The sequence below is a fragment of the Rhagoletis zephyria genome, unplaced genomic scaffold (genome assembly GCF_001687245.7).
Source record: "Rhagoletis zephyria isolate East Lansing unplaced genomic scaffold, Rhagoletis_zephyria_1.1 Rzeph_scaffold_00002, whole genome shotgun sequence".
In the NCBI taxonomy this organism is placed as follows: Eukaryota; Metazoa; Arthropoda; class Insecta; order Diptera; family Tephritidae; genus Rhagoletis; species Rhagoletis zephyria.
The window spans coordinates 996,409-1,019,166 of NW_016157086.1; the positions used below are offsets into that span (position 1 = coordinate 996,409).

The 22,758-nt window shown below is 36.5% G+C and overlaps 2 protein-coding genes across 2 annotated transcripts in view; one reads left to right on the plus strand and one right to left on the minus strand.

The window, feature by feature from the left end:
• Positions 1-9,758: 9,758 nt before the first annotated feature.
• On the plus strand, positions 9,759-13,014 carry Smyd4-4 (SET and MYND domain containing, class 4, member 4). The gene is made up of 3 exons (XM_017620043.1): positions 9,759-10,597; positions 10,654-11,777; positions 11,851-13,014. Exons 1-3 carry the CDS (start codon positions 10,334-10,336, stop codon positions 12,185-12,187), a joined length of 1,725 nt encoding a protein of 574 aa, XP_017475532.1. The 5' UTR covers positions 9,759-10,333; the 3' UTR covers positions 12,188-13,014.
• Positions 13,015-13,633: 619 nt separating this feature from the next.
• OSCP1 (Organic solute carrier partner 1) overlaps positions 13,634-22,758 on the minus strand; it is a 35,578-nt gene continuing 26,453 nt past the window's right edge. Inside the window, exon 3 of the mRNA XM_017620150.1 lies at positions 13,634-14,988. Within this exon, the coding sequence (XP_017475639.1) occupies positions 13,964-14,988 (1,025 nt within the window). The 3' untranslated portion in view covers positions 13,634-13,963. The remainder of the gene's footprint in view (positions 14,989-22,758) is intronic.

A 22,758-nucleotide genomic window follows, 5' to 3' on the forward strand; every position in this document is an offset into this window, starting at 1 on the left:
TTTGAAAACAATTTCCTCAAATGACAAAGCATTTTAAGCTTTCAAAAATCTACATAAAATATTTAAAAATCTTTTCAACGGAGTCGTAGTAATGAGATTTTTGTTGCTGTTTTTTAACTTTTTTCAAAGATTGGTTCAAGAAAACCTTGAATAACTGGGCCAAAGCAACTTCGATTTAGACTTATGAGGTATCAGTGGAAAGGTATTTTCACACTCTTTTTATTTATGTGCATTTCAAACTTCGTACAAAAATAATGAAAATTCAGTGATTAGTGAATCGCGTTGATTTTTAATAATTATTTTGGCCGAAGGTGCGAGGCATTTTCTCCCGTACAAAGGAAATATCCATTTTTTTTTTTTTATTCTGAATATAAAGTTAAGGCAAATTTAAATTTTGTTGAATTTTGATAATTTTTGTACGAAGTTTAAAATGTGGATTTATGTGGCGCTGTGGCGAAAAGCTGTAGCAAGTATAAAATGAATAATACGAGACTCTCTAATTTTTCTACTGAGTATCTAACTTAATCTCGTTTTCTAGCTTGGCAGCACTGCCGAATAAAGTTCGAATGAACATAAGACATCGCGGCGAAATGGCGAACTACAACTAGATCAGTAATGCTCATAGAGGGCTTTTACTCTATGCGCGCTCGTATAAAATCTAGACAAGGTGTTAAAGAGTTCTGCCCGCGGGCACTGTTTTGAGCATCACTGATGTCAATGCAAACATCAATGATATGTAAAAGTAACACGGAAGATTAACATTAACATTAAGATTAAGATTAGGATTTAGACTAAGATTAGTATTAATAAAAGAGTAAGATTAAGATTAATAATAAGAATAAGATTAAGAATGGGATTGGGATATGAAATGAGATTACGAATAAGATTAAGATTAACATTAAGATTAAGATTAATTGATTGAGATTGGGATTGATATTGAGATTAAGATCGTTATTGAGATTGAGATTACCATTACATAAGCATTCAAATAATTGCTCATTTTTAAGCAGAAAAACACAGAGGGTAATATTGAGAAGTTTGACTTCAGTCGCACAACTTTTTTCCATTTTTTATGCTGGATCACCCACATATTAAAGCACTTTTTTTAACTAAAGTTAAGCTAATGCCCTATTGATGATTCTTACTTTCGTGCTTTAAATTAAATAAGTTTTCTCTTAGCTATCGAGTTTTGAACCGAAGCTAAGACTACGCACGTCCGTCTAGCATAACTTCTCGCGCCAGTAATCCCACATACATACATACATATATATCTGCATATGAACAAACTTGTAATTACATCCTTAAGTATATGTTCATGCGTTTGTAGAACATATTTAAAATTTTTCTTAAATTTATTTGGAGCGGAAAAAGCCAACTGGTGATAAAATAAGTATTCGCACAGATTTTCATTTATGAGTGCAAGGACCATGACTACGAGACCTAGTTTATGGAAAAAATTGCAGCAAAATGGTAAAATCGCGCTGCTGCTACTGAAGGTGGTAGACTTTGTGAGGCGCTGTAAAAAGGTACGTGAATACATATTCCACAACCAGCACAGGTAGAAAAAAGTGACTAGAGCAAAGCTTGAATCCTACATAAATACTACATAAATATTGAAGCTGAGTGCGCATTTGCTTACCTTTAACCTTAGCATTTTATTTTTTTTTCAACTAACTAACTCACTTGTTGATATTTTCCGCTACGTTTACTTACAATCAGTTACAGTTACTTTGCTTAGCTTCGATGCGTATCTAATGCCGGTCTTGGCTTTGCTGCAAAATTCGAGCATTGTAAATTATTTGAAAATGGTTGTCATTAATTTTATGCCTACTACGTAGTATGTATTAAGCGAACCTTAACGCATCGTATGTAAATACAGTATACACACCTACGCATAGTAGTATATCGTTGGCTTAGTTCGCAAACGTGCTAAGTCCATTTTTTTTCAGGAGGGACAAAAAACCGTCTAACTTTTTTTGTTTTCAATATTTTCTAATCTGTAAATGCAGTTTTATTCCTTAGTTCGTCTTATTTTAGTACCAATAATCGGCCAATTTCCAAATAAAGCTGTTGCAGACTTATAGGCTCTTTTAGGACTTACCACATTTTCTCTTTAAGATTTTATTCTTTTAATGTGGACTTAGCACATTTTCTATCNGTCATTCCATAAAATATTTACACCTCAAAATTTTTTTTTTTGGGTGAAATATATTTTATTACATTCTTTATCGAAAAAAAAAGAAGACATCTATTTTTATTTAGTCGTAATATTGGAAAATCTCCAAAAAAAAATTCCCGAAACTATTTGTCGGAGAAAATCAGTTAAGGTATCAAAATGTGCGTAATTACATCGGCTTTCCATGAGAGTGTGAGATAGATTAAAATAAAAAAATTGTTTGCATTAAAAAATCTACTTTTTTTATTTTTTATTTTTTTATTAACTTCATCATGTTTGATTTTTATTTTTTTCAACCTGAATAGTTGTCAAACTTTATGGAGTAAAAATTTGAGAATGGAAACACCAAAACTGTAGGATTTACGAGTTTTTTCATACCCGCGTACATAAAGTTTATACAAAATTTTTTTTTATCTATTTCACACTCTCAGGGAAAGCCGAGGTAGTTACGTACAGTTTGATACCTTAACTTATTTTCTCCAGCAAATAGTTTATTAACTGCAGACAATTGAAAAAAGATACTTCTCCGGGAGTTCAAAATTTCGGGAATTTTTTTTCCAGATTTTTGAATATCATAACGAAATAAAATAATAGGTGTCTTATTTTTTTCGATAAAGAATTTAAAAAAATATATTTCACCCCAAAAAAAAATATTGAGGTGTAAATATTTTATGGAATGACCCATATATGTATGTTACTAAGTGTGAGTTTATGTGTTGCTAAAGCATTAAGCATCTTTACGTCAAAGTCACTTAGAGGCAAATTTTTCTTTTCACATCAGCTTACTGCTACATATGTATGTCGGTAGATACATCTGCATGCATAAGTATGTATATGTACATATCCTTACACTTACCTAAGCAAGTTGTATGTCCCCGCACGCAATCCTCATAAATAGCTGCATAAAAACGCGCGTCGCTTTACGTAAGGATGCGCTTTTATGCGTATTTTTATGTACATAGGCTTTTTGACCTTTAACGCGCCACAGATATTTTGCGTGAATATATGTATATTTATACCCGAGCGCACTCGTGCACAGGGGTATTATAACTTTATACGCATAACCTACACTTTTACGCCAGCTTCATTTAATTTCGCTATTTTTAGTTTTTATAACATATATGGATGGATTAATTGATAACACCGAGTTGATTAGTACCAATTCATCAAGTTTTCGAGTATCTCGATTTTTACCATTCCTCAGCTTTTTTGGCTAAGTAAAACATTTAAAACATGATTTAACTTTCCCGCAGTATAATGATGTGGGTATCAAGCGAAAGATGAAAGTCGCAGCAATCGAACAAAAACCCCATTTTGTTTGTGAAATGTTTCTGAAGAAAAAATTACAGAAAATTTTATTTCAAAATGAATCCTTAAGGAAAAAATCAAATATGGCCAGAAACACATTTGTTATGTATTTTAATAACCACCATTTTTCGCCCTAATCCAAAATTACAAAAAAAAAATTAATAAATTAAAAAAAAAATACCAGAAAGTTTTATTTTAAAATTTTCCTTGAATATCTTTGGGGAAAATCCAAACATTTCAGCACACAAAAGAATGCACTTAATAGCTGTATTTAAGTTAATTTTTAAATTTTTCATTTAATATTCTTGGGGAAAAGCCAAATATTTCCGATCACAAAAAAAATGCATTTTAGTACCTACAATTTTTCAATCTGCAACAACATTAAAAAATATATTATCGATAAATATATGAGACATGTATCGATAAATATTTTGATAATGAATGCATGTTACGGGTATGAATGTTTGTACACTCAAGTTTTGCATTCTTGGTTTTATTTAAATATTTTTTGTTATCACGTTTGTTCATTTTTCGTACGAGTCATTTCAGCCTCATGTCACACATTACCTTCACTCATGCTTATAACCAATTTCCTTCTTAATTTTAAGCCCATCATGTTTCACATGATTTTCATGTGAACTTAACCCATCAATTTTTAAAGCATCGCCTCATATTTATGACCCATGAGTATTAATACTTTTACACATAAAAATGTAAAATTATGACATTTTAAAAGGGATTTTGCATTTTTTATGTTTACGAATGTATACTTTTTATTTGATACTTTTACTTTGCACTTAATTTGTGAAGCCACAAAACAAGCATGCATTTACATATATGTACATATATACTTAATATGCCTACCCAGTATTTACTGAATTCGAATTTCTTGGTAGGTAAACAGATACTTCTTAATGCATCGCAATATTTTAATGACATTTTTAAGAGAATTTGATGAGCTTCAATTGCGTGACACCTACATATGAACGTATATTTGGTACATACATATACATACATATGGGTGTATGGCAGATGGTAGCCTTCTTGGAATGATCTCTGCGAAATACACAAACTCTTAATGATCTGCCATACGATACGTAATAATAACATTGATGCACAAAAAATAGATTAATAAAAGTTAAATGAAAATGAAAGGGTTATTTTATACCTACATACATATAACCTGTAACTAATCCACATTATTAAAATAATTCATGCAGTCTAAGTTTTTTTGCAACAGCATTTAAGTAAAATTTAATTAAAAACTGTATTTAATAAAGAAAAATGAATAATCTATTAATTTTATTTAGGATTTTCGGGAATATTGAGCATCAGGTATATCTCTTTTTTGTGTCCAACAGTAGTCAGCTAACATATTTAGACTCCATTTTCTATGTTATGCCGTGTTCGTCGCTAACGGCACCCCAAATTTTCAGGCAAAAATTTAAATGTGAGTGTAAAAGTTTAACTTGAGCGACATATTGCATCCCATACTCTTGTAGACTGTTAAAAGGTTGCTGACCATAGCTTTCATAGTTTTCGGTTTCCAAAAAAATTACGAACAACATTTCGAAAACATGTCCATGCGGGCTTTTCGTTTGGATTAAGTTTTTCTTCAAACTGTTCCTCTAATTTGTGGTCCTACAAGATTTCCTCTTTAATTTTGGGATCGCTGATTTTTTAGAAGTTTTGTTTTTGCTGTTTTTTTTTACTACGACATTGACTTGTAACAGTTAGTTGACCGCAAATGTAACAAAATTTATCAGGATGATTTAAATACACTGTGGGCATCTTCTTACGATGTGTAGAAACAGCAATCAAAAAAAATACCGTTTTAATGTCAATTAGAATTTAACGTTAATTTATCAGAAGCACACTTTGGTAAGCAAAATACGCGGAATCATTTCAGTAAATTTTTAAGGAAAACTTATAGTACTTTAATATTTCATATAGCTTTAGCATAATTCAAATAAATTAGACTTTTCAGTTGAATTTGACCTTTTAAACTGGTGGCAACCATCGTACCTATAGTTTATATATAAAACGTTGTAAAACCTATTTCGTCCTATTTTTCAGCCTATTTTTTAGCATATTTGAATTTAACTTATTAAATAGGTGGCAACCTGCAAAAATATTCTAAATTTTCAAACTAAAGATTTCTTAAAACTCTTTCGTTCGACACCCAGATTTTAGTCTTGCATGCGACTTATGTCTACTTTAACTAGATTCGACTTTTCAAACAGGTGGCATCACTTATCAAAATTATTTTCCAACGAAAACTTTCTTTAATCCCCTTAGTCTGTCATTGCTATACATATTTCAATTAACTGATGCATTCAGCTGAATTTAACTTTTCAAATAGGTGGCAACCCTCGTACGCATAGTTTAGAAACTACGGTTTTTCAAACCCATTTCGATTGCTACCTATCTCTTAATACCTAATTTAACTTATTCATTAATTCGAATTTAACCCTCCTAATACACCTAAAAAAATATTCCACATACTCAAACTAAAGGTTTCCTAACACTATCGTTTGACACACACTTCTTAATATTTCTTATAACTTGTGTATAATTTAATTTAATTCGATTTTTTAAACCGTTGACAACATTCTTCAAAATATTTTGAAACTACAACCTTTTTAAACCGCTTTCGCCGGACACCCATACTGTGGTACATATTTTAATTACCTAATTCCCTCAATTCAGGTGGAATTGTAATAATAAATTTAACTTATTAAATAGCTTGAATTCAATTTTTTAATAGGTGGCAGCTCTTTTCAATAAAATAAAATCTCACTTTTGGAAATCGAGCGACTTCAAATAGACAGTAAGAAAATAAAGAACCAAAATTTCACAAAATTGTCTTATTGTGGAATTATGCAGATTTGACTCATATAGTAGATATATATTTTTTTGAGAAACTAAGAAAACAATCACAAATCCTTAAAGCATCCAAATTTATTTCGCAAAATAATTTCCAAAAATTTCATAAGCAATAATACTTAATAGTACTTAAGCCAGAAATTCATTTGATGTTGATTGGTTCAAACGCATTTTGTTCGCCGACACAGCATTCGCTCTACTCAACAACAACCAGCAAATATTCGTATACATACATGCATCTGCAAAGCTACGTGAGTCCATAATACGAGCAGCATCTTAATTGCACTTCCTTTTGCTAATTTTTCATATTTTCTCTGCTTAATGCTTTTGGCCTTTTACTTCATTCACTTCAGAGAATATTAAGTCTGCTCAGGTCAGGTTGCTGCGGTTTTATTAAAAACCTGCGCGCTGCGCAAAAGTATAAAACCGAAAGAGATTAGAGGTGGGTAACTCAACTCAGAGTTGAGTTATTGAGTTGATTCCTATAAGTGAGTCGGTAACTCAGACTCCCTGTCCAAAAAAAATGTAACTCAGTAACTCAGTTGATGCCGTAGGGCTCACATGAATCAATTGAATCATAGTGGCTCATATTTGTCCATATAACTCTCTCGCTTCGCCACAGTGTTTAGCATGGCAAAGTCTTGCATTTTGTTTTTGCACGAGGCGAATTTATACAAGGTGGTGGCAAGAATACAACAACAACAACCACATGTATTTTGTATTGCGGGTGTTATGTCAAATCTCACAAATTCTTATAATTTCGTTTTTTTTTAGTTTTTCTCGAAATATGTATGTATGTAAGATATATAAAGATGTGCATATCAAATCAATTGCCTTTCCAACCATATCCACATTTTGAAATTCGGTACAATAGGTTTCGAAATATAAGCTTTTGAAAATATTGAAAATTCCACCTTTACCCTCCCCCTAGCACCGCCCTATTAATTTGCACACAAAAAAAATTACACCTTTCAAATCAGTAGAAAGGAGCTGACCACGCCCACTTTAAAGTTTTGTTTTATCTCAACGGCCGCTATACCGCATCTATGCCTCAAAACGAGTCTACGATACGAATGAGTGTAACATACAAAGAGTCAAATGAGTTAGTTGAATGAGCTGACTCCTTAAAGTGAGTTGGAGTCATTGAGTCAACTCCTATAAATTTGCTGAGTTACCCACCCTTAAAAGAGATGCCTGTATAAAATGTTTAAGGTTGCGCTGTTTAATGGGCAACTTGAGAAAACTAAAAATTAAAAACTCTTAAGATACTGAAATTTCACACTGTAAGTGTTTATATATGATTTAAGGCTTTGCGTACTTTAAATGATCTAATCATGAGTGTGTTTACGTACCTTTTGCAGGCCTTTCAGTTTAAGAAACAGCATTGTTTGTCGTGGCGTATACGCAATATTCTAACATTGTTTTTCTTCTTATTATGGAAATTATGCTTAAAAGGTTAAGATAAGTGCAAAGTTTCGCAAAAGTTTTTGTTAATTTTTAAATAAAAAAAATAAATATGGTACTGGTATTTACTCTGGTGCTAACATTTTGGTGAACGTTTAACTTCTAATACAGTGCCAGGGAGCTGGTAAATATGTGGGACATGTGGATTTTAACTGGCACTGTTCTAAAAGAAAGGTAAAATTAATTTAATTTTAATAAAATGAAATAAAATAAAATATAAAAAAAATTAAATTATTGTAGTATTATTGAAAAATAAAACCGGCAACTGGAGGTTATGTGTCGACTACCGCCAGCTAACCCCTCCCGGACCAAGGGAAACATGTTTACCAAAGAGTCCTGCGCTCATAAGGATATTGCGTGCATTTTGGGTTTCTGTATTTAAGTTTTTATCACTCAAACTTACAGTTTAAGTAAAAAAAACCATTAAAAACTTGGTAACAAATATTTCCCTTTTTTATTTCAAGATTTTTAGAAAAAATAATTTTTAAGAAAAAATCTGATTGATTAGAAAAAACGATTTTCTAACGAAACGAAATGAGTGATTTTTTCAGTCTCACCCCTTCAATCGCTAGTACCACGGTCTCAGATATCACATACAATTTTTGATCCCGATTGGAGTCGGTTAAGGCATGTCGCAATGGGGTCCAAAACCAGATGCTCCATGGAGACTCAAAAAATTAATTTTTTTTTTTCATTTAATACCCAAAATCGATACAACTAAAGTCGAAGATATCACATACAAATTTTGGTCCCAATTGGAATCGGTTAAGGCGTCTTCATAGGGTATTCTGAATTTCGACCCCTGTGCGCCACGCCGCTACCGACTCCAACATTTATATGTGATATCTTCGACTATAGTAGCATCGACGTAGGGGTTGAGGCTTAGAAAATCTGATTTGTATTCCTATATTTAAGTACCACCCTAATGCACATATGTACATACATATGTATGTATGTATATGTATTTATGTTCCTGCAAAGAACTTGCAAAAAAGTTCTGCTTCCACCTTATATCCCACAGATGCCTCCATTAGCTGTATTACGGCGCAGAACCTTTGTCTTCAGCGCCACCTACCAAAATTACCAGGTTCTTACGACAGGGTGCTAAAATAATTCATATTTGCTGTGTTTCCGTGGTCAATGATCAGGATCCGGATAAAAAATTTGCACGCAAATGCAACAAAGACGATATGATCCTGATAGAGATCTGGTTCAATTTATGATCCGCTCTTCTTGGTTGTCTGAAATAAATTTCCTTTCTGCTAAATATTTGTTTAAATAAATATTATTTCGTTTAAATGTACATTTCCCATTTAGTGAGTTCATTTTTATAATCTCGTCTTCTTCGTCCTAGTAGTATAAAATTAGTGCTGCCAACTCCAATAAGAATGATCCAGGCCGTTTCCGTGAGAAATGATCGAAATTCTGAGCTGGATAACCCAAATAAACTCAATTATTATTTCTTTCTTCTATACTAACACTAAAGCCAAAAAAAAAGATATATATTACAATAACTTTATAATAGCTAGTCTAGTTTAAGAACGTGAAAACTTTCTTATTACAAATTATTTATTTGAATTTTAATTCTAACGACTTTCACTTCATGAAAAATCCGCTTGTGACGCCCTGTCTTTCACACTGCTTCGAGACTCGTCAAATGTCACTTTGTGGTTGCTTTCTAGTGATGCCATACTGCCATAGTGCACCCGCCATTTTAAATTTTAAGTTAAATAAGAGATTTTGAGCAGGAAATTCCTTATACTTCGTTAATCATTCAATTACGTCCTAGTCTTTCCAGCTTTTCATTCAGTACATCACCAAAATAACGTTTTTAACATAACCTCGTATTTCATAACTGTTTTTACACAGCCGATACGGCATCATTTCATTTCAAACCTCACCACGAGAGCCGCACACACACCTTCTCCTTGACGTTTTTGACAGCTCACGTAAAAGAAGATGAAATCTTCGAACATATTTTTGTGATAGTTTTTGTAAGGATTTTTTGGTTAAATTATACCAATTCTTATATTAAATCAAGAAATACATATGTATTTTCCACGGCAAGTGTAAACTACTTGCCAAAGTTTACGGAATATATCAGTGAAACGTAATTGAAAAACAGGCGGTGCAGAAGACGGCCCAGAGCGCTGTGTGCTAGCAGAGAGTGGTGTGTTGCGTGCTGTGTGCCGACTTTGCATGCGGCTGCTGCCAGAAGAATCTCAACCACAAGCAGCTGTCAAACGGAGGCGGAAAATTCTCGCACAAATTGTGGGTGAAACAACGGCATGCACCTGCGAATGTCAGCACCTCAAAAGTTTGTAAGGATTCAAAGCTATAATTTGGTTGGCACTACCTTTCGGTAGTGAGCAATATCGCCCAAGCGTTTATTTTATTAGTGGTTTCGCAATATATTATTCTTCGCATTGGTCCCAAAACTACTCTCCTTGATAACAACACCAACTGCCAGCTAAAGCTGCCGCCCGAATTGTCGCCAACATGGATGTTTACGATGTTAGCGATGATCTTGTCAAGAAGCTGAACGATTGGAAGCTAATTGGCATCATATCAGGCAAATTTAATGAACTGAAGGAGAACTATTCAAAAGTTAACTTTGTGGAGCACGTATTGATCGACTTTAAATATATTGACAAAATTCTATTGAATGCTAAACTGCGCGAGGAAAAGTGCAATAAAAAGAGTTCCGAATATCGTATGTTAGGCAATGAGCAGTTCTCTCTTAAAAACCGCAAATATTTTCAGGTAAAATAAAAATGTTCGATTCCTTTAATATATGTTTACTAACATCAATTTTCCAGGCTTTGGAGCTATATAATAAAAGCATTTGCTACTCAGAACCTGGTTCAGAGAATCTCTCCATCGGATATGCTAATCGTTCAGCGGTACTCTTCGAATGGAAACGCTTTCGAGAATGTCTGGTCAATATCGAATTAGCACGTAAAGCAAGCTATCCAGCGCGTCTAATGCATAAACTTGATAAACGCGAAAAGGACTGTCGCCAATTGCTGACTACGCAACCGCCCGATGTGCAGCCATTCGATTTTCAAATGAACTTTGAACCGCACCATCAAGTACCCAACATCGCCGATTGTCTCGAATTGCACTACACTGAGGAAGAAGGTCGGTTTATCTCCACCAATCGTGATCTAGTTGTAGGCGATCTTGTAGCCACCGAAGAACCATTTTGCTCGACACTCTTGCCACCGATGCGGTATATACGATGTGCCACCTGCAAAGAGGAAAATTACCTATCACTAATACCGTGTGAGAGTTGTTGCTCTGTGATGTTCTGTTCGGAGGAATGTCGCGAACGTGCTTCAGCCACTTTTCACAAATATGAATGTCCTATTATTGATTTGCTGCATAAGATGTTCAATAAAATCCATGGTATTGCGTTGCGCGTCTGTCTATCGGCAATCGAGCTCTTCCCAACCTTTGAAGAGCTAATGGCCTTCTGCGAAGATCCTGAAAATCAAAATAAATCTGCATTCGACTTGGACTATACGAATTTTACGCCACGCGAACACTATCGTGCCATACATGGCCTAGTGACGAATCAGCATTTGCGTTCCGTATCGGATCTATTTCAACGTTCCGTAGTATGCGCTGTACTGAAGCATTTTGTAATCGAGCATACGCCATTGAAAGAGTTTCTCGGCGGTGAAGAGGGTGAAAATTTCTTTACAGAACTATTATTCCGACACCTCCAAACATCACCATCCAACATGCACGGCATCGATTTGGTGGAGCAAGTTAACGAGACGAAAGACGATACAACGCATTCGTCTGGCGCATTCGCCTTTCTATCGCTACTGAATCATTCATGTGCGCCAAATACACTGCGTGTATATCAAGGCACAAAGGCATATCTATTTGTCTTCCGTCCAATACCTGCTGGCGGCGTGCTGTACGACACCTATGGGTAAGTCATTTAGGCTTTGTGTTTTAAATGTATGCATTTAAATTATTGCATTTATTTTAACACTCCTCTGCAGTGCACACTTCGCTATTTTCACAAAAGCGCAACGCATCGAGACACTATCTATGCAGTATCGTTTCACCTGTAAATGCGAAGCCTGCGAAAATGACTATCCCAACTATTGTAAACTGCAACCAAAATTGTTTGTACCCTTTGTGAATGACGAGACAGACATGAAGAGTCTGGTTAAATATGATTACGATTTTGCATTGGACAATTATCGTAAATACTGTGAATTCCTGACGCAACATGCGAATGCCTATCCCTGCGCCCAAATTAGTTCAGCCGAAGAGTGCTTGAAGATGGCGTTACACATACTCGTTGACGCGGTGCCGCTAAAAGCTAAAATGTAAAATGCTAATTGCCACCAGAAACACACATACACACGCGTGCACGCTACTTTCGTATGCTAACATTTTTTCGAAAGCAAAAATAAAACTTCGTTTTTTTTAAGGAACCATATATTTTGAACATAATAATACACATGCGCATAAACACAGTATAAACGATGATCTGTTGCCATAAAGTAAATCGATGTGGCTAAAATGGTTTGAATATCTCACTCAAGTGTTGGCTTTAATAATGTAACTTTTTTTAAGATTTAAAACTAGGATGAAAGTAACACATGCTAGAATGAGGCGAAAACTGTGGAATACTTCACAAATAATTTAATGCTCAAAGTGCATAAGATTGTATAACAACCAACACCACAGTGGTGCTCAGCTGAACGCCGATTCGGCGAAGCCTCACGAGAATAGGCGCATAGAAATCATATCCAATTGTAAAAAAAAACAAGAAAAACTAAAATTTTTCACTTTCATACCCATAAACGTATGTATTTGTATACCATTGAATGTATGTATGTGAACAACTAAAATTTTGATTGTCTTTAAGGTGAAAATGTACTACTTTTTAGCGCCAGTTTACTATTTAACGCCAACCAACACCACAAATGTTTCAGTTATTCTGTAGCCTACACTAGATGAAGATTTTTTTGCAGCCACAAATGAGTTGAAAAAGCTTTTTGTGTATATTTTCTATGCCGTTAATTCAAAAAACCATTGACTACTTCGCACAAGTAAAAAACAAAACGTACATATATTTTCTCTTGTATAAGAATAAAGACTAATAATATCAAGTATTAAAGTGGGAAGAGATTTGTGTTTGCGAAAGAATAAAACATAAATGTATGTATAATTTATTGAAAACATTTAATTTGCATATAAAGTATTTAAAAAGTTGTACTATGTATGTGCTTTTCATTTTATTTTTTGGATAAATACAATTACAAATTTGTATGACTACCAAAATCATTGCAACAAGTAAAGTTGGAATTCGCTACATAAGTTTTAAGTCAGAACGTTGTAACCGTTTTCATTTCTTTGGATTGTATAAAAGCGATAATCAACAGTGTTGCGTACGCATATACATTTTGAATCGTATTTAAACCGAACTGAAGTTTGTATTGTTTTCAACTTATACAAAATAACTCATAATTAATGATCGTACTCTTCGTGAAAAAGTAAACGGCTCTCAAAACCATAGACACTGGAAAAGTTCTAAACTATTTAAAAAATTATTAATTCCTGGAAAATTATAAACTTTCGAAAGGATTGAATAACTTAGCTTAATCTATTTGAGACTTGTTCTACAGTGCGACTGAAAATAGACACAAAAAGTTTCTTATTATTTTGTATTTAAATCGTTTAAAAAACAACACAAAAATAAATTTGCTTTATACTTAAATTTTCTTAAAATTTACGTAAGATAGCTCAGTGGGAGCGCTATATATTTTATTTTCTTTATTTTTCTCAGCTCATGTAAATTCTTATTTATTATTCAAAAGCATTTTATTGTATGTAAACGCAGTTGAAGAGATATTAAAAACAAAAAACCTAAACAGGAAACCAACAACACTAACTTCACAAAGCAAACCCAAATGAAAACAAAAAATAAAAATAAAATTTATTTTAATAGATGAAACTAACAGCGCATAAATGTTATTTTTTACTCACAAATATGCTACTAATGAAGGTGTAACTTTTTTTTACAAAATAATTTTGTGCATAGTGAAACCGTTACATATTCCCCTCAACTTCATCTACAGTTTCCTACTACCTACTATTTTCTTACAGTATTTTGCTATACATATCTAATAATTCTCTATTTAAACTCAACGCGCCTCCGCGTCCACCATCCGCATTGCGACTATATACCGCCGGCAACTGCACGAATTCGCCTTGCGCATGACGCTTTGTCGCCGACATCGTTGAGGAATCTGGCAGGATTGTGATATTCGTATTGTCACCAGGAACAATAGTACTATTTGTCTTGACGCCATTGTCATCGTCGTCCAGTTCCTCTTCGGTGTCGGTACACTTGCTCGTTGTAGTGGCCACCGCCGCTTCATTCACATCCAAGTCGAAAAATAAAATGTTGCACTGCTGTAAATTCTGTTCGAATTGCTTTTGGAAGCTATTCGCATCGATCGGTTGCAGCTCTTCACTATCACTTTGTGGTAAATTTAAGAATTCCGCCAAATGATCCACATTTCGTTGTTTCTTCGCCCCACATGTGCTACCTTCCGTGTCTTGCCGCTGTTGCTCTGCTACTTCGGCGCTCTTCACATAGATATTATCACCGATAGTCTCAACGAATTCTCTGTAGGAGCTCACCTCCGTTGCACGCACAAAAGTGCCATCTAATGTTTGGAAACCCAGGCGTATGAGTAATGAGATTTTCGTATTGAAACATTGAAGCCACGCCTTATTCGTCTGATATACGCCCCACTGGCCGTCATCGCCTAAGGCATTCCAGAAATCGAGTATCACATTTTTTGTGAAGTCCACAAGCATTGTTCGTTGCGCATCGGGCCGTAACCGACTGATTGCGTCTAAGTGGCGGAAAGTGATATCTAGTAAATTTGGTGGATGCTTCGAGATGAAAAGTTGCCATTTGTAGATCATTGTCATGAGATTCCAAAGTTTGTCCATGGAGCTTTTATCGAGGCGCATAATTGATGAGGTGGCTATGTCGTTCATCATGAATTTGCAGTGATCAACGGTAAGTAGCTGTGAATTATTGCGTGTCGAGCCGACGATCAGGGAGTCGATGAATTTGGCCTCCAATAGTACGACAGTCACATCGTGAATAACTGTAATATAGAAAATAAAGAGAGAAGATTTGCATTAGGATAACAGTTTTGTTAAAATTAAGCATTTGTTAATTAATTAGTTGTGCAATTAAACTAAAATCCCACAAGCTCAACTAGTAAGACATGATCACCTGATGTCTATTACACCGTGCGATAGTCAATTTTACACACACATGCTAGGGGCCAAATATAGTAAAACTGCTTTTTTAGGTTTTCTCTCTGACGTCAGGACTCTTTTAAAAGACGTTGAAATTTCAAGATTTTGATTAATTTAAAAAATACAGTCGCAGAAAAGGCAGAGATCGGTCGATCAGATTTCTACCTTTTGAAGATATCATCTTAGCCTGCAGTGCCTAGTGAGAATGCCTGTAATGGGGAGGTTATTTAAAAGTTTGTATCTTTTTAAATTATAGCCCCTACAGTAAGCTTTTGGCTTGGCGAAGCTCTATTGTGCTATTTCAGTGTTGTTCTCTCCTACATATTGTTCCTTTCCTAAGCTTTTCCCACATTGTTTTTGTCCCTATTACAAGGAATGGCTCGCGACCGATTGGAGCTGAGGCCGCCGATTTTCTCTCCTCTGTCTCATTCCCCTGTATTACCTTGTGATCTGGAATCTACACCTGTATATTATTGTATTGAGCTAAGGCATAGAGGTTCTCAATGCACTCAAGGTCTTACGATGATTTAATCTCGAAGGTCGATAGTGCCTTGAGTACCGCCTAACTGTGGCTAAGGATTAGAATTCTCTTATTACGGTAACCTCTACATAAGTTAGTCTTTGCTGACCGATTGATGGCGTCGACCTCTTCTTGAGAGATGCTCGGAATATTGCACATGGGCCCGGATAGCCCCATCTCGGGACCGTTTCAAGACTTGTTCGAGCTAATTTCCGGGTACACGACTTCTTCATAGCAACTTCGGTAATAGTTATGGCCCGGATAATTTCGTGACTAGTTGCTAAATACGCCGAAATGATTCCGAACTAGTCACGAAATTGTCCTGAAGGGGTTCTGAAAAAATTGTGAGCTTGTCCTAAAACGACCTCGAAATGGCACGAAATAGCCCCTAACTAGTCCGAAAATGAACCCAAAATATTCCTAAACTGCTCCTGAAATAGTCGTGAACTATCCCAAAATGGTCCTGAAATAGGTGCGAAATGATCCTTGAAATAGTCTTGAACAGGCCCGGAAACGGTCGGAAAAATCGTCAACTTGTCCCAAAATGATCTCGAATAAGTCGTTTAAAGGTCCCCATATTTTCCTTTATAGTCCCAAAATGTTCCCGAACTACCCCCAAAAGGGTACTAAAAAGTCCTGAGCTAGGCCCGAAATGGTCCCGAACTACTCCCATAGTCTGGAACTATGTAGCCCAGAAACGGTTCCCAATTGAACCCGAAACGCTTCGGAAACGATCCCGAACTAGTTGGGAAATAATCCCGAATGGTCCTTAAATATTTTAGAACAGATCCCGAAATGATCAGGAACTAGTCTCTGAAATAGCCCTTAACTAGTCGAAAATTGTTCATTTGTACACACAAGAAGCAGTTACAAATTTTCTGCTGGATTAACGCAAATTTGTCCCCTTACCGAGAGCACTCTAGTCTATTTCAATATCTACCAGCCCTAAAAAACTCTTTATATTAAAGTAAAGCTATAAATCATTGCCGCCGTGGTAAAAAAAAAAGCCGCGGTAAAAGCTACTAACTTCATTTAGTAAAATTAAGTTCAATCACGGCAGCTAGTAGAAGTTCGTAGAGCCGACTATACTAGTCCCAAAATCTTCAGGCCGATTAGCATAACGTCATTCATGCTGAAATGTTAAGAGAGATTAGTTGAGTCGCCCGAATAAGGATTGCCATCACTAAGGAAGGATTCACCTTGGGCATTCTTGTAGACTTTGAAGGTGCTTTCGACAGTACACCTTCGAAGGCTCATATGCCTTCATGGTATGGAGTAGATTATGTGCTGGTAAATTGGATTCGTTCGATGCTCGTATAGAGAGAGGGTCGTTAGGATTCAAGCCGAAGGGGGTCAGTATGCCAGGTGCGGAGTTCATAAGGACTGTCCGCCGGGTAGTGTGCTTTCTCCCTTGCTCTGGTGCTTGGCAATTGACTTCCTCCTGGTCAAACTTAACGACTCTAACATCTACACTTAGGTCTATGCATAAGCCAGTCCCTTCTGTGTCAGTTGTCTGGAGGAAAGCGTAAATAACACTGAATATGATTTATACTTATAGTAAGAATGGGCCGTCCGCTAATCCAACCAAAACGAATATTGCGTTCTTCACTAGAAAGAGAAGGTTGGATGGCCTTGTTCCCCCTGCCCTTAAAGGAGTCACGATTTAAATTTCTTCCGAAGTATAGTATTTAGGTGCAATCTTAGATACATAGTAAACTTTTGTGGAAGCCTCACTTTGAGCAAAAGACCTCCAAACCCTTAAGAGCGCTCTACGCTAAATTTCTATCGCTAAAAATCTGGGTCCAACACATTGAAAGAGAAAGCGGAAGGGTTTTTTAATAGATATGTTATGCTACCCTTGAGTTGTTGTATATTTTTAGAAACAAGCATTATTCATTTAAAGATTCTTAGCGATAGAGATTTACACCCAAATATATACAAAATAATGAACACTTTAACTGCTTTATAAATCGATCTCCTTAAACATATTTTATTCTGAAGTCCATTAGCGTGACGATTTCTAGAATCCCTCTGCTGGCAATGTAAACAAGGGCTGGTTTCTGTAACTCTGAGAAAATGTAGTGTACACCGAGTGCAAAACTCACCGAATAAAATTCAGTGAGTTTTTCGGAAGAGAAGTGTACACAATTTTTACAGCATTTGTGGTATGGGAAATCTGCTTGCAAACTTCGAAGAATGTATGAGTCAAAATCAATCGAAAATACGTGTGGAAGGTTCTGTAGATCATTTATATTAAATCATATATTTAAGGAGTTAGTAGTTTTTCATTGAAAGAAAGATTTTTTTTTGGAAGAAGCAAATTTTATTTTCAATGTGTTTTAACGATTTTCCTAAAAAAATATTTGCTTTCGCCACCATGTACCAAAAAGTTATTTTAACAGAAAAGTGAAGTTAGCAGCTTTTACCGCGGCGATGAAATACTTATACGCGCCCTTTCCAAGCCTATTATCTCTGTGCCTTTCCTCTACTTCTACTATAGCTACATGGGAACTTTCGAGGCGTAGTCTCGAGGTCAATCCCTTCTCTCAAGACTTAAAATTGATGAGGTATGGAAATTTCGACAGTAAGGTAGCTAGAAAGTTTAATTAAACACCTACATAGTACGGGTGTAAATCTATGTCACGGAAGGATAACCGACAAATAATTGCAGCAAACGGCCATTTGGCAAGAAACTCTTTAGAGAAAATTTCTACAAACGTGACGATGCATAAAATAAAAAGCAAGAAATAGGAGTATGTCCACACGGCTTCCGGAAAATAATAATACTGTGGCTTAATATATATACACATATGTATGTACTAAGTATGTATGTATGTACATATGAAGAAATGCAATTATCCTTGCAACAAATGCATGAGACGTTTGACCATTGCAAGGAGTTCTGTATAAATTTAGTAGGTATATTTGTATGAGTGTATATCTGCTTAAGTAATACTAACAGCGCGGCACCAAAGCCTTAAAAGTCAACAAATTGGCACGTTCGCGTGCTGCTTACCATGGACGCGCAAGACGGGCAGGACGCAATATAAGTGGAGGCGCAATTCACGGTGAGCTGTAGCAGAATGAGGTTTACTTGCGTCAAAATGCAACTTGTAGCTGAAACGTCCAACTGTTGGTTCTTTTGACTCTTGAGCTTTTTTTTATGATTTCTGGCAGAACATCTTTTGTCGAGTATATTTGCAATGGGAATGACGCATATGGTCAAAAGGACAGTCCGCATGCGGCATAGCAGAATGCATTCATAATCCGGTCATTAGGTACAAACTGACATATCTACATATGAACATACATACGTACAGATATGTTTGTACTAGGGTTTTTGCGAATATTCGCATTGGCAACTGCGCATTCATTATACCCGAGCGCACTTGTGCACAAGGGTATATTAATTTTGTTCACATAACGGTTGTTTGTAACAGCCAAAACGAATCGAGATAGATATAGTTAACATTCGCATTTGCAATAATCAATGCGGAGCTCTTGCGGATGCGAATGTTGTGCAAGTGGACTGATAAAACGTATATGTATGTACCTGGCAAACAAAATTACAAATTGTAGCCAATGTTTTTTCCTGTGTAGATGCGACGGTACTGTGCCTTTTCGTTTTTTTGTTATTTATTTTTAATCTATTTTGTCCCTTATTTCAATACTTGTCCATTGAAAGTACTTTCTTGTATGTATTACAGGTCAAATTTTTAGGAGCAGAGAATACCAAAAGGATGCAAAATTCACCCTTGTCATTTAACTTGTCGAGGCGACAAATCGCCGAAGGTATTCCCCATAGATTAGGTTAACTAAGTTACGTTGACTGCCAATGTAGGCAGCCAAACTTCAGCTGGAAGGTTCAATGTGATATCACTAGCGGGACCTGATGTGTACCACATCTACCTATTTTTCAGAGTAGACGGTGATGGAGTATTACTTTATAGAAGAACAGCCTTCTTTATATCTCTTAATGCAGCTTACAACATAGTATGGTTCTTCTGCCTAGTATCATTACGACTAGATTGGAGTTTGTCGCAAGAAGAAGAAGAGGTTGCAGGGAAAGGTCCTCGTGATAATCACGACGATTGGTCTCATCTTTCTTGTAAGGGTGTTTTGTGTATCAAATACATGTTTAGGTAGTTTGTACGAATATGTCCATAGCTGTTTATGTGTGCGAATGTTTAATAGCAAACGTGACAACACAAAATCCCAACCACAAACTCACAAAGTGTTACTGTAATAAATGTTATTGCTTTTAATGCGGTTATGGTTTGTTGTTGCTATACTTACTACCAGCTACTATTAGTCATTACTAAGTATACTACAAATGCGAGCATATGCAACTAAAATACATTGTAATATTTGTAAATATTTATACAACTTAATGTAGACATAAAATATCAAACAACAAAATAATCAGTACCTCTGCTAAATGGACTGGCAAACATCAGTTAAGTGTACATATGTACTTGAATAGGTGTTGGTTAGTCCGTTTAATTTGAAAATTAAACAAACCTAAAATACATATCAGTTCCACAAAGCTATAACAACAACAACAATAACACAAGAGGCGCAGTGGCGTGCAATTGACTTTTGAAATTGTAGCAACGAGTAAAGAATCTGCGGTACAGGCAAGCAGGTAGAAAGCCTCACAAATTGTACTAACGTATGTACATATTTACATACGTATGTACATATGTGTGTATTTATGTTCATATGCATGTACAGCGTTGGGCAAATAAATGGAAGCATCGTCGATTCTCTTATGCGAGATACAATCAGCCAACAATGGGCAGCGGGGTATGGTGGGATATAAGAGAATCATAATCCTAAGTGATCGCCAGGCGGCACTCAAGGCTCTGATGTCCTATGAGTTCAAATTGTCGCTGGTCCTTGAGTGCATTGAGAAGCTTAACTCCCTTGGTACACACAATAACATCAAGTTTGCGTGGGTACTTGGACACAAGAGAGTGGAGGGTAACGAGGCGGCTGTCTGTCTCGCAAGAGAGGCGGCAGTCTTTACACCAGCTGTCCCCGAGCCCTTCCTAGGGTTGGGTCCTAATACTCTAGAAAAGGAGCTTAGGAGGGAGAGGAATACTAGGAGGGATATAAACTGGTAGAGTTCGTCGGGAATGCGTCAGGGAAAGAGTTTACTGGGATGGTATAACGAAAGAAGATTCCAAAGTTTAATAAACCTCCCAAAGGAGAATCTTAGAGTAAGTACGGGTATCCTCACAGGACACTGCAGGCTGAGGGGACATGTATACAAGCTGGGGATATGGGCGACTATACCACGAAACACCGCTACACATCCTCATCGAGTGTGATGCAGTCTGCATAAGACGTCAGAGAAGTTTAGACTCAAGGTGGCCACAGCTTAAGCGCAGTCACTCCCTATCACCAAAGGTACTTTTGAATGTTCTGAGGGATTTAGGTTTAGAGAAAATATTGTGAAGAGTGGAGGGCACAATAGACCACGAGATCGCGGTGCAAACCTCATTTTATTATCTATCTATGGTGGGATATGCGGTGACAGTTGCTCGACTATACTTACACACTTGTGCACGCGTGAGCAACCCACTCGCTAGGTTCAGTAAACCACCCGCGTGTTAAACGCAGAAGGAGGGAACAGTTTATAGGGGCCACTCCGACTTATTCGGAGCTGCAAGGAATCTGTGATGGAACAAGCGGCTCGATACATGAAAGTGTACTCAAAACCCCGGTTTTCCGAACCGCAACGTAAAACGAAGTTCCAACGCGAAGTAAAAGAAATCCTGGGATGAGATTCACTTCCTTTGATGACGACTGCGGCAAGTACTCAATGAGCTACGATTTGAGGGCATGCACAAGTAATGGCCGTGGCCTAATGGAGAAGATGCTTATACCCGGCAGGTTGCTGTCCGCGGTAGAACTGAAGCTCAACTCAACTCAACTCAAAGCACGTGAGTACGAGGAGCTTGAAATGTTGAGCCCACAAATTCAGAACACCGAAAAATTTTCTCAGAAAGTTACTTGACTTACAGAAGTTTTTAAGACGTGGAACCGATGCCTAAAACATAATTGAATCGTGAAGGGAACACTTCTGCACTCTACTGAATGGCACTAGCACTGAAACCAGCAGAGGAGATACACCCGAGCACCCAACCGAAATTCGCGGAACTGATGTACCACCATCCGATTACGACGAGGATGCATGCATCAAATATTGTGCAGCACATTGTCGGACGAACGCATGTCTGCTAACTGGAATTTTAGTACGATCTGTCCAAGAATAATGTCCCAGTCATGTGCGCCAACAGCCACCTTTTAACCGTCGCTTATAAAGACTTATCGAGGCTCAAATGGTCTCTGTAAAGCAGCACAATAAATTGTTCAGCAAACAGTTTTTGTTGGAGTGCCACAGACCCTTTCTTGATGAAGAGCCTTCACCCAGGTATGTCAAAAGGCACCTTTCCGAATATGTATATAGACGTAGTTCCCTCCTATACAGAACAATCATTGGACCAGATGATATACCAACGAGTGATTAACAGCATTAATTAAGATTTGATCACTACCTACTTCCACTCCCGGTCCATGGATCAGAGTTCAATCTCAAACCCGCGTTATGGTCCAGATATTCTAGCGGCTTAAACAGCTACTGGCATGTGGAGACTTTCCCCACGGCACCATCCACCTCTACACATGTCAGCTCAATCCTACTCAGCTAACACCCATCTCCATGAGGTCTAACCCCATCCAACAGTACGTTTCCTGTGCCTATCATTACTTGAGTTTAACTACGATGATTTATGGGCAAACCGACCTAGGCTAGGCTAAGTAGTGCTGCATAAAATCTACCATAGACCAGGAATTAACCATATATACCATTGCTAGTATATTATGTTTCCCGATTTCAAAGCCGCTTTCGACAGCACGACAGCCTATACGTCACGATGCCTGAATTTTGTATTCCCGTAAAACTGATACGTCTGTGTAAAATGACGTTGAGCAACATCATCAGCAACGTGAGAATTGGGAAGGACATCTCCGAGTCATTGGATAGTAAGAGAGTTTCAGACAAACCTATCATCTTATTTCTTTAATC

Excerpts from the sequence above, each read along its gene's own strand:
- Smyd4-4 (XM_017620043.1), top strand. The coding sequence starts at position 10,334 with ATGGATGTTTACGATGTTAGCGATGATCTTGTCAAGAAGCTGAACGAT. Across the intron at positions 10,598-10,653 it reads AAAACCGCAAATATTTTCAG|GCTTTGGAGCTATATAATAA; the intron begins GTAAAATAAAAA and ends TCAATTTTCCAG. Across the intron at positions 11,778-11,850 it reads GTGCTGTACGACACCTATGG|TGCACACTTCGCTATTTTCA; the intron begins GTAAGTCATTTA and ends ACTCCTCTGCAG.